The sequence below is a fragment of the Pezoporus flaviventris genome, unplaced genomic scaffold (assembly GCF_033815535.1).
Source record: "Pezoporus flaviventris isolate CSIRO_AGI_PZ_B2104156 unplaced genomic scaffold, CSIRO_AGI_Pfla_v1 ptg000025l, whole genome shotgun sequence".
NCBI classification, from domain to species: domain Eukaryota; kingdom Metazoa; phylum Chordata; class Aves; order Psittaciformes; family Psittacidae; genus Pezoporus; species Pezoporus flaviventris.
In genome coordinates, this window is record NW_026892573.1 from 34,177,501 (window position 1) to 34,188,538 (window position 11,038).

Below are 11,038 nucleotides of genomic sequence, written 5' to 3' on the forward strand. Positions count from 1 at the left end.
GGGAGGATTGGGGCAGCTTCTGAAGGATGCTTGGGGATGGATGAGGGGCAGCATCAGCCACGTGGCTGGTGGTGGCCCATCCATGAGCTTTGTCCCCATACCTGAGCATTGTCCCCATACCCAGAGCCTGGACGATGTGATCAAGGACCTGATGGCCGCCATCCACCGGGAGCTGGCGGAGAAGCAATCCCTGTCCTTCAGCATGGCCTTCCCCCCCAACAAGGTGGAGCTCAGCACCACCAAAGCCGACGGCACCGAGAACTTCATCTTTGAGTTCCCCAACCCCGACGCCCGGCTCGGCTTCGAGCAAGCCTTTGAGGATGCCAAGAAGAAGCTGGGTAAGAGCAGGGAGCGGGGAGGTGGATGTGGTGGCGAGCTCAGCATCACCTCCTGCTTTGATAGACCCCTTTCCTCCTTCACTTCTTCATCCTCCACTTTGATCTTCCCAGCTTCCAGCAAAAACTGCCTGGACCCAGAGTTCCTCAAGGCCATCCCCATCATGAAGACACGGAGCGGGATGCAGGTATTCAGAGGTTGCGTTCAAGCATCCCATTGGAGCCTGTGGTCCTCTCCATCCTGGATGCTGAGAGCTCCTGCATCATTCCCAAAGGACCCAGCTCATCCCATCTTTTCCTCCCTTGCAGTTCTCCTGTGCTTCTCCCAGCCACGGCAGCCCGGAAAGCTCCCATGAAGTTTGGGTTTGCAACAGCGATGGCTACGTGGGGCAGGTCTGTTTGCTCAGCATCCGTAAGGAACCCACGGTGGAAGCCTGCATCGCCGTCTGCTCCGCCCGGATCCTCTGCATCGCCTCGGTGCCCGGCCTCAAGCGGGTCTATAGGTAGGACATTCCCACCGGCACCGCGGAGCCAGAGGGAAGGGGCGATGCTGGAGCTGGTTCTTTCCCCCCCCCCCCCATTCCCACTGTGGTGGCAGGGAGCCGGTGGGCAGCCCCTCCTCGGAGCCGGTGCCGGTGCAGCCGGAGGACGCGGGGCCGCAGCCCTGCCTGCACATCTCCATCTCGGGTTCGTCGCTGGAGCTCTCGGAGCCGGTCGATGGTGGCAACAGGGAGCTGGTGCCCTTTGATAGTGATGACACGGATGATGAGTCCTCACCCAGTCCATCAGGGACGCTGCAGAGCCAAGCCAGCCACTCCACCATCTCCTCCAGCTTCGGCAGTGAGTCCTCCCCAGCCCCTCCTTACCAAAAATCCCCCCTTTTTAGACCCAAAGTTACGAGCATCTCCATTGGTTTGGCTTGGATTCCATGGGGAAATTTGCAGGTGGAGGCCTTTGAGGCAAGGAGATCTTGGGAAAAGAGATGTTGGGGGACATCAGCCCAACACCATGGGTGGCTTTGGGTAAACCCTGGTGGGTTTTGGGGGCTCAGCATCCCTAAGTCCTCCCCTGGGTTTGACCAAGGGGCCCTATGGTCTCTTCCCCATCGCTTTGGTGGGTAACAAATGCTCCTGCTCTGACCCATTCCTTCCTCCTCCTCCTCCTTCTCCACAGACGAAGAGATCCCAAGCTGCAAGGAGGCAGCAGTGGAGACAACGAGCTCAGAGGAAGAGCAAGAACCCGGCTTCATGCCCATCACTGGCACCTACGGCCCGAACCGGCACGGCGAGAGCCCCACGGACGGACGAGCCCTGCGCCGCTCCAGCCGCGGCTCCTTCACCCGCGGCAGCCTCGAGGACCTCCTCAGCCTTGACCCTGAAGCCCATCAGAGCTCCATGTGGTTGGGCACTGAGGATGGCTGGTACGTCCCCGGGACGGGCAGGATACCTGCGTATGGGCCCACACGGAGGTGAGCTCAAGCTTTGCTCTTCTGCAGCATCCATGTGTACCAGTCGTCGGATAACATCCGGAACAGGAAGAACAGCATGAAGATGCAACACGCTGCTGCTGTCATGTGCATCTTGTAAGCGCTGGAGGGGGATTTTCAGCCCCGGGATGTCCATAGCAGGGTGGTTTGGGGGGGCTGAGCAGGGTTTGACAAAGGGGCTTTCTCCTCACAGGTACCTGGATAACCAGGTTTTCGTGTCGTTGGCCAATGGCGAGCTCGTTGCGTACCAGCGCGAGGCAGGTGAGGATGGATTTGGGACATCAAAAGGCACTGGTGGGGTGAAATGAAGCCCCAAAGGGGGTGGTTCTTGGGTGGGTGGCTTGGGCAGCCTCTGGAGAGGGATGCTCTGAGTGCTTTGGCTTCCCTGCCTCTATGGGAAGGGAAGGGACATCACCTCGAGGGATGCTGGAGACCCCGAAAGCATCCTCCTCGTGGTCCTTGGCTGCTTCTGGCATCCCCTGGGGACCTCAGCTCATGTGCCCTCTAATGGGGAACCTGGAGACAGGCCTCTCCAACCAGAACATCCCGTCAAGCCAGGTGAACGCGGCGCTTCCTGGGGGTGCTTCGACTTCTCACCCCCCTCCTGCTCCTCGCAGGCCGCTTCTGGGACCCCCAAGCCTCCAAGTCGGTGTCGCTGGGCTCACCGGGGAGCCCCATCACCAAGATGGTGGCGGTGGCAGGGAAGCTGTGGTGCGGCTGCCAAAACCGAGTCATCGTCCTCAACACCGCCACGTTGGCACAGGAGGTACCAGGGGGTGGTGGCGGCGGGAGGGGACGGCGATGGGCAGCGGCGGCACCGTCATCGCCGCGGCTCCGTCCCTTGCAGCACGCGCTCCAGGTGGGGCAGGACAGCGGGCGCAGCGTCACGTGCATGGTGAGCTCGGGGCCGGGCGTGTGGGTCGCGCTGCAGAGCAGTGCCCAGGTCCGGCTCTACCACGCCACCAGCTACGAGCAGTTGGCCGAGGCGGACATCACCCCCCCCGTGCACAAGATGCTGGCGGGTAAGTGCCACCAGCGGGGTGCCGTCACCGTCACCGTCACCAGTGGTCCCCGTGGCCGTCGTCTGCCATGGAGACGGGATGCTCCGCAGCATCCAGGGCTGGGGAGTGTGGCTACCTCCTGCATCCCGACCCACGGGATAACAGGACAAGCCCTGGGTGGCTGCAAAATCCCATGTAGGAAGAAGGCAACCCCTGGGTATCAGCGTGAACTCAAAGGGTGTTAGGGAACCCCATGGATGGCTTCATAATCCCACACAGGAGTAGGGCACCCTTGGATACGAGCATAATCCCATGCAGAAGTAGGGCAACCCCTGGGCATCAGTATAATGCCAAAGGTAATAGGGAATCCCTTGGATGGCTTCATAATGCCACAGGGAATAGGGAATGCCTTGGATGGCTTCATAATGCCACAGGGAATAGGGAATGCCTTGGATGGCTTCATAATGCCACAGGGAATAGGGAATCCCTTGGATGGCTTCATAATGCCACAGGGAACAGGGAATCCCTTGGATGGCTTCATAATGCCACAGGGGAATAGGGAATCCCTTGGATGGCTTCATAATGCCACAGGTAATAGGGAATCCCTTGGATGGCTTCGTAATGCCACAGGGAATAGGGAATCACCTGAATGGCTTCATAATGCCACAGGTAATAGGGAATCCCTTGGATGGCTTCAGTAATGCCACAGGGAATAGGGAATGCCTTGGATGGCTTCATAATGCCACAGGGAATAGGGAATCCCTTGGATGGCTTCATAATGCCACAGGGAAATAGGGAATCCTATGGATGGCTTCATAATGCCACAGGGTAATAGGGAATCCCTTGGATGGCTTCATAATGCCAAAGGTAATAGGGAATGCCTTGGATGGCTTCATAATGCCACAGGTAATAGGGAATCACCTGAATGGCTTCATAATGCCACAGGGAATAGGGAATCACCTGAATGGCTTCATAATGCCACAGGGAATAAGGAATCCCTTGGATGGCTTCATAATGCCACAGGGAAATAGGGAATGCCTTGGATGGCTTCATAATGCCACAGGGGAACAGGGAATCCCTTGGATGGCTTCATAATGCCACAGGGAAATAGGGAATGCCTTGGATGGCTTCATAATGCCACAGAGAATAGGGAATGCCTTGGATGGCTTCATAATGCCACAGGGAATAGGGAATCCCTTGGATGGCTTCATAATGCCACAGGGAATAGGGAATCCCTTGGATGGCTTCATAATGCCACAGGGAATAGGGAATCCCTTGGATGGCTTCGTAATGCCACAGGGAATAGGGAATGCCTTGGATGGCTTCATAATGCCACAGGGGATAGGGAATCACCTGAATGGCTTCATAATGCCACAGGGTAATAGGGAATCCCTTGGATGGCTTCATAATGCCAAAGGTAATAGGGAATCTCTTGGATGGCTTCATAATGCCACAGGTAATAGGGAATGCCTTGGATGGCTTCATAATGCCACAGGGAATAGGGAATCCCTTGGATGGCTTCATAATGCCACAGGGAATAGGGAATCACCTGAATGGCTTCATAATGCCACAGGGAATAGGGAATCCCTTGGATGGCTTCATAATGCCACAGGCAATAGGGAATGCCTTGGATGGCTTCATAATGCCACAGGGAATAGGGAATCCCTTGGATGGCTTCATAATGCCATGGGATAATAGGGAATCCCCTAGATGATGTGTGAACAGTCCCACACTGCAATCAAGCAGCCTCTGGGCGTCTGCCTATTCCCCCATGGACACAGGGCAGCCCCTGAGCATTATCCCATAGGAGAAACAGCTCCGTGGGCATCTTCCTGGTCCCACAGGGCAAGAAAGCATCCGCACAGCCCCCCTCATGAGGCGTCGCCATCTGAGAGCACCCTGGGGTGCTCTATCCCAGCCGGGGGGCTTGCGATGTCCCTGCCCCACGTCCCGCGAGCCGCAGAGCCCGGCTGGAGGCAGGGAACGCCGGGCAGGGTGGGATGCTGACGGCCGCGTGCCCCGCAGGCTCGGATGCCATCATCCGGCAGCACAAGGCCGCCTGCCTGCGGATCACGGCTCTCCTGGCGTGCAAGGATCTGCTCTGGATCGGGACCAGCGCCGGCGTGGTGCTGACCCTGTCCGTGTCAGCCAAGGCGGCCCCGGCGCTGGTGGGACTGGCCCAGGGCCACACCGGCCACGTCCGCTTCCTCACCGCCATCGAGCTGCCCGATGGCTTTGACCTCCTCTTCCCGTTGCCAAGGGAGACGGGTAGGTGGGATAATGGGGTTGGGGGCAACGGGACAACCCTGACCCCATGCAAGGCAATGGAATGCCGTCCTGCTGATGGATAACCTGGGAGTGAGGCCATCGGAGGGCCCGCTCCATCCGTGTGTGTGAATCCAAGGAGGAAAATGGGAAGGGAGGGAATTGGGTGTTAAACTGCCCCTGCAGGGCTTGGCCATGGCTCGAGTGAGCCCAGTTTCCCTGCGAGACCCTAATTCTCATGGGGAAAAAGCCACCAGAGTGTCACCACCTCTGAGGGGTGGGATGGGGAGATGGAGGCAATGAAGGGGGAATGAGGTAATTTGGGGGTTGGGGTGGCTGATGTGGATGGGAGGGGATAATTTGGGGATGGGAGATTTTTGGGGACCAAGATATGGCACCTGGGAAAGTGGTGGTGGCATTCAGAGGATGCTGGTGGGAGGATGCTGGGGGGCTGATGTTCAGAGGATGCTGGGATGGTGCTGGGGGGATGCTGGTAGGATGATGCTGGTGGGAGGATGCTGGGATGTTGCTGGTGGGATGCTAGTGGTGGGATGATGCTGGGAGGCTAACACTGGGAGGCTGATGTTAGGATAGTGCTGGTGGGATGATAGTAGGATGATGCTGGTGGGATGGTGCTGGTAGGAGGATGCTGGGATGGTGCTGGTGGGATGCTAATGGTGGGATGACGCTGGGATGATGCTAGGAGGCTGATGTTAGGATAGTGCTGGTAGGATGCTGATGATGAGGCAGTGCTGGTGGGATGATAGTGGTGGGAGGATGCTGGGATGATGCTGCTGGAATGATGCTGCTGGGATGATTCTGGGATGATGCTGGTGGGATGCTGGTGGGATGGTGCTGGTGGGAGGATGCTGGGATCATGCTGCTGGAATGATGCTGCTGGGATGATTCTGGGATGATGCTGGTGGGATGGCACTGGCAGGAGGATGGTGGGATGATGCTGGTGGGATGCTGGTGGGATACTGGTGGGATGCTGCTGGTAGGAGGCTGCTGGTGGGATGATGCTGGTAGAATGATGCTGGCGGGATACTGGTGGGATGGCACTGGTAGGAGGATGCTGGGATAATGCTGGTGGAGCAGTGCTGGTGGGATGGCACTGGTAGGAGGATGCTGGGATGATGCTGGTGGAGCAGTGCTGGTGGGGTGATACTAATGGGATGCTGCTGCTGCTGCGATGCTGCTGGGAACATGGGCGCCGCGTGGGCCCATCCGGCAGCACCCATGGGTGTTCCCCACACAGCAGGGGCCGAGAAGCCAAGCGAGGCAGAGAAACGAGACCCATCGCGTCCCCGTGCCCCTGCCCTGGCTCTCTCCAAGCCCAAGATGCTGGTGATCAGCGGCGGGGACGGATACGAGGATTTCCGCCTGACCAGCAGCAGCGAGACGGTGGGAAGGGACGACAGCACCAACCACCTCCTCCTCTGGAGAGCGTGAACAGCCACAGCCCCCCAGGGCCAGCCCGGCGGGGAAGGGGGGTGCTGGCCCCCCTGTATGCAGAGGATGGGGGTCCTGGACCCCCCTCCCTGCCACCCCCAGCCCCAGCGCCGCTCATCTCCAACCCGGCTGCTCTCTGTGTGCTCGGGGTTGGGGGGGGATGAGCCCCGGTGTCCCCACACTGTCCTGTCCCCCCCCCCAACCCGGCCACCACATGGGACTGGGGAGGGTGAGGGGTGGGGGGGGCTGTGGGACACAAACCGATTTGGGGGTGTGGAGAAGATGGGGAGGGGAATGGGGAAGGCGCTAGCGAAGGAGGAAGGCGTTAAGGAGCATCCCTGGGGACCGGCCGGAGGATGCTGTGTACAGCCAGGAGCCTGCCTTGCTCTCCGGTTGTGTGTGTGCCTGCTTTTGGGGGGGGGGGGGAGCAGGGGGTCACAGCCCTGTCCCACACACTCCCCCCTTCCCCTCTTTTCCCCTGGGACCCCCGGCCACGCCATGGGACCATCCCAGGGATGATGTGCCCGTGGTGTCCCCCTCGGCCCGGGCCTCCCGCTGACCCGCTCGCTCCATCGCAGCACCCAGATAGCTCTGTTTGTCTGTTTGTTTGTTTTAAATATATATATTATATATATAAACATCCTCGTTTATTGGGGGGGGGGGAATTGGGGGGGTCAAGGGCATTGTCATGGTGCTGCTGCTCCCTCTGCTTTGGAGATGGGGGGGTAAAACCTTCCTGGTGCATTGGACCGAGGTAGAGCTGGACCGCGCTGATGGAGCTGGGCCTTGCAGGGAGGGGAGGACTGATGGAGGGGGGGAATTGAGGGCTCTGTGATGCCCATGGGGCTTCGCAGCTTTGGGGCGGGATGAAGGCGCCGAAATGGATATGAGGACAAGGATCTTCTTCGCATCCCTGTGCCAGACAGCCGGGGTGCTCCCCTGCACCGCTAAATCGTGATGGCAGAAGTTGGGACCCTAAAACCAAGACTTTTTTTGGTCAAAATTCACCCCATTTCTCCTTTTTTCCTCCCATTTTCCCACTTTCAGCCCAGGGTCCAGGTGGGGCCCAGCCCTCTTGGCCCCATGGGAGAAGTGACCCCATCCCCAGGAAACCCTGAGTGAGTGCCAGGGATGCTGCTGTCCCATGCCCCTCTCTCCATGCAGGATGGAGTTAACACTGGGATGGTGAGGACGTTTTGGGATGGAGGGAGCAGGATTTTGGTCACTTGGGGGCTTTTTGTCACTAAAGGTCACCCGTGTCAGAATGAAGTCTCATCCTTTTCCTTGCGGGGTGGGTTATTCCCTCCTGGATAACTCCCAAGGGGGGGATCCCTCCCGCATTGGGATGTACCCCAGTCCCTTGCGGTCCCCTGGGAATGACAGGAGGACAAAGAGCCAGGACAGGGGGCACTGGGAGCACCCGGCCTGAAGGCAACGGGGGTGTCCCAGCGTGGGAAACCATCCCCCTGTGGAAGGGGACGAGTCCAGGACGGGGTGCACTACAGGGCACATAGGAAAGCAGGGTGCAGCACCCATGGGTGCCCCCCTTATGGAGCCCATATGGGTCAAAACCCCCTTATTTCTTTAAAACCTTCTTGTTCCATATGTAAAATCCTCGTTTTTCCCTTTTCCCCCCCAAAACCCCTCCTCCTTTAGGATAAAGCCAAACACCCCCAAATCCCCCCCTCCATCACCCTTCCCTCCCGCTGCTCCCTCCGCGCCCGGCAGGGGGCGCTACCGGAGGCAAGGGCGGGGCTAAGTGCTGGGAGGGTGGGCGGAGCTTCGCCGCGTGACGTCACGGAAAAGGGGCGGGGCGAGTCGGAGCAGTGCGCCCGCGGGTTCATTCATAAAGAGCCGGAGGGGAGAGTGGTCGGGGGTAGGTAAGGGGCAATTTTGGGGCTCCCCTTTGGTACTGGGGGCTCATCCATACGGGGTCACCCCCTTTAATGGGTTAAATACCCCTTGGGGGGTGGTTTGGGGGTGCTGCAGCTTCGGGCTGTGTAAAAGGGGGTGCTTTTGGGGGTGCGTTTGCAATGGGGGGGGGGGGGATATTCCTTGACCTTATCCTTAAGGAGATATGGGGGGAGCATCGCCTGAAGTGGGATGCGGTGATTGGGAGCCCCCCCACACACCCCGGTGCTGGCTCCGGCTGCCGCAGCGCGAATGTGGGTTAGGATAAAGGGTGGGGAAGGGGAGAAGTAGGTTAAGGGAAAACTCCGCATCCGCTGCCTGGAAAACGGGATGGAAAATCCCAGCCAAGCCCCTGCAGCGGGGCGGGATGCCGCGGTGAGGGGCTGCCCCCCAGAGCGGGGCCGGGGGATGCTGCTGCCTGGGCTCAGCGCCGTAGCGATGCTCCTGCCATCGTTTGCCTTTAAGACTGCGTTTCTGTGAGGGTTTCGTTGTCCCGATGGGGGCCGGGGGGGATGCGGTAGCGCTGGGTTTACCGGATAATCCCCCCTCCTTGTCCCACGCTGCCTCCAAGAGCCGTTCCCAAAGTGTTCCCGAGCGGCTGCTCCCTTTTTAGCCCCTTTATCTGCAGGAGCCAGCGGCTGAAACCCGGCTCCCCCATGGGGAGGGGAAGCCCTCGCTGGAATCCCAATGGGCAGTTTTGGGTTACAGGCTCTATTAGGGGCGGGCTGGGAATAAAAGTCTTACGTGATCCAGTGGGAACGGGGGGGAATTCCAGACCCAGGTTGCCTTCCCCGGTGTGTTTGCATTGATGCAAGTGGGGTTTGGAGCTGGTGGAGGCTGGGGTGGCCCCAAAGAGCAGCCACTGGTGGGGTTATTTTTGGTTCCTTCTGGCTCTTGGCAAGTAAATTGCGCTGGGTTTAGTTTTCCTAAAACTAGCTTCAGGTGGGGTGCTGAGCATCCCACCACGCAGGGGGTGGGTTTGTGCCTGCATCCCCCATCCCCAACTGCGGTGGCTCCGAGCTGCCCCCTAAAGCTCTATTGACAGCCAGGACCTGGAGCTCCCTGGTCCTGGGACCTCCTGCATCCCCATGGCAGGGTCTTGGTCATCCAAGGGATGTTCTTAATCCTTAGGTATTAAGCTTGGCCTCAGACCTGCTTTACCTGGGGCCAGCGCTGTTCCTGGTGGGGTTTAAACCCATTTGTCTTGAACCAGAGAGCCAGGATGGGGCTTGGAGCAAGCTGCTCCTGTGGAAGTGTCCCTACCCATGGCAGGGGGTTGGGACTGGATGAGATTTAAGGTCCCTCCCAACCCAAACCACTCTGGGGTTCTGTGATATGGGCTCTGCTGGCCCATGGCATCACTTACCCACAGCTCATGGTCCCTTGGGCACAGTGGGACCTGCTCATCCCCTCCCAAAGCCATTGCTGCTCCTTTCCTGGCACAGCAGCATCCCAAACATCTCAGGGTGTCCCTGAGGTGATGCTATTAAGCAGTCAAATCCTAACCCCCCCCCCCAAGGATTAATAAACTTGATGTTAGGCTTAAACCTTAAGCTCAGGTTTGAGTAGTGCTGGTTTACAGGGTGGAGGCTTTGCCCCAGTTTCGTCCTCCCTCCACAATCAAGGGGCGCATCCCAAAGTGTCCCCATGGAATGCCATTGCACTGGGATGAGGCTCAGTGGGGAGGTGGCACATGATGGGGTGATGGTGGTAGTGGACTCAGCCCCCCCCCAAAATCACAGGGTCCCAGCTTGGCATAGATGTTGCTGGTGCAGATAGGGCTTGGTGGCTCTTAGCTTGGCGATGCAGCTCCCAGGAGGGCTCCATGCTCCCTTACTGGGCGCTACTGGGAGGACCTGGAGCCCAGAGGATGCTCATTCCGGGCTGAGCCATCACATCCCAACCCATGTCCTGTCATTGCCCAGCTCTGCCCCATTCCCCCCCAGCATGGCCTCCTGCCGTGGGTCATTGGCTGCATCTCCCATGGGTGATGCCAAGCAGTGATTAGGAGCAGCAGAGGCTGTAACGAGGCTCTGGGGTGCTCACAGGACCGTGACAACCGGGGCAGTTTCCATGCGGGCTCAGAGGCTGGATCCGCCTTTGGGATGTTACTGACTCCTCCCCTTCCCTTCCCTTCCCTTCCCTTCCCTTCCCTTCCCTTCCCTTCCCTTCCCTTCCCTTCCCATCCCGGTGCTGTCCGCACGGATTGATTCAACCACTCGTTAAGGAAGGGGGGGATGAGCCTGTGGGAACCACGTTTCATTGCACTTGATTTTAATACTTCTTATTCAAGGACTTCGTTTCCTTGTGGCAGGTGCACAAAAGCCACCTCCAGAGCAGGAAAACCTTCGTGTAAAGGTGTTCAGCCTCCCTTGCCCCTTGTATGGTTCCCTTGTAGGGTTGGTCCCTCTCCGTTTCACATGGAGTTGGGGTCTGCAAGGGAAGGAGATGATGCTGAGCATCCCATAAATCCTCTAACAAAGCTTTCTGGGGGTGGTGGAAGGTCGCTGCTGCGGGGGTATCCAGGGAGATGCCCTGGAGCATCCCAGTGGAGGGGAACAGGGATCCACAAGCTGCTTCCCCCCCCC

The 11,038-nt window shown here is 58.8% G+C and overlaps 1 protein-coding gene across 1 annotated transcript in view; it reads left to right on the forward strand.

Moving 5' to 3' along the window:
• ARHGEF17 (Rho guanine nucleotide exchange factor 17) overlaps positions 1–6,656 on the forward strand; it is a 40,022-nt gene extending 33,366 nt beyond the window's left edge. The window contains exons 11-21 of the mRNA XM_061458099.1: positions 125–338; positions 450–523; positions 645–838; positions 934–1,175; positions 1,509–1,755; positions 1,831–1,917; positions 2,015–2,082; positions 2,439–2,587; positions 2,669–2,843; positions 4,848–5,090; positions 6,349–6,656. Of these exons, the coding sequence (XP_061314083.1) occupies positions 125–338; positions 450–523; positions 645–838; positions 934–1,175; positions 1,509–1,755; positions 1,831–1,917; positions 2,015–2,082; positions 2,439–2,587; positions 2,669–2,843; positions 4,848–5,090; positions 6,349–6,539 (1,884 nt within the window). The 3' untranslated portion in view covers positions 6,540–6,656. The remainder of the gene's footprint in view (positions 1–124; positions 339–449; positions 524–644; positions 839–933; positions 1,176–1,508; positions 1,756–1,830; positions 1,918–2,014; positions 2,083–2,438; positions 2,588–2,668; positions 2,844–4,847; positions 5,091–6,348) is intronic.
• The last annotated feature ends 4,382 nt before the right edge of the window (positions 6,657–11,038 follow it).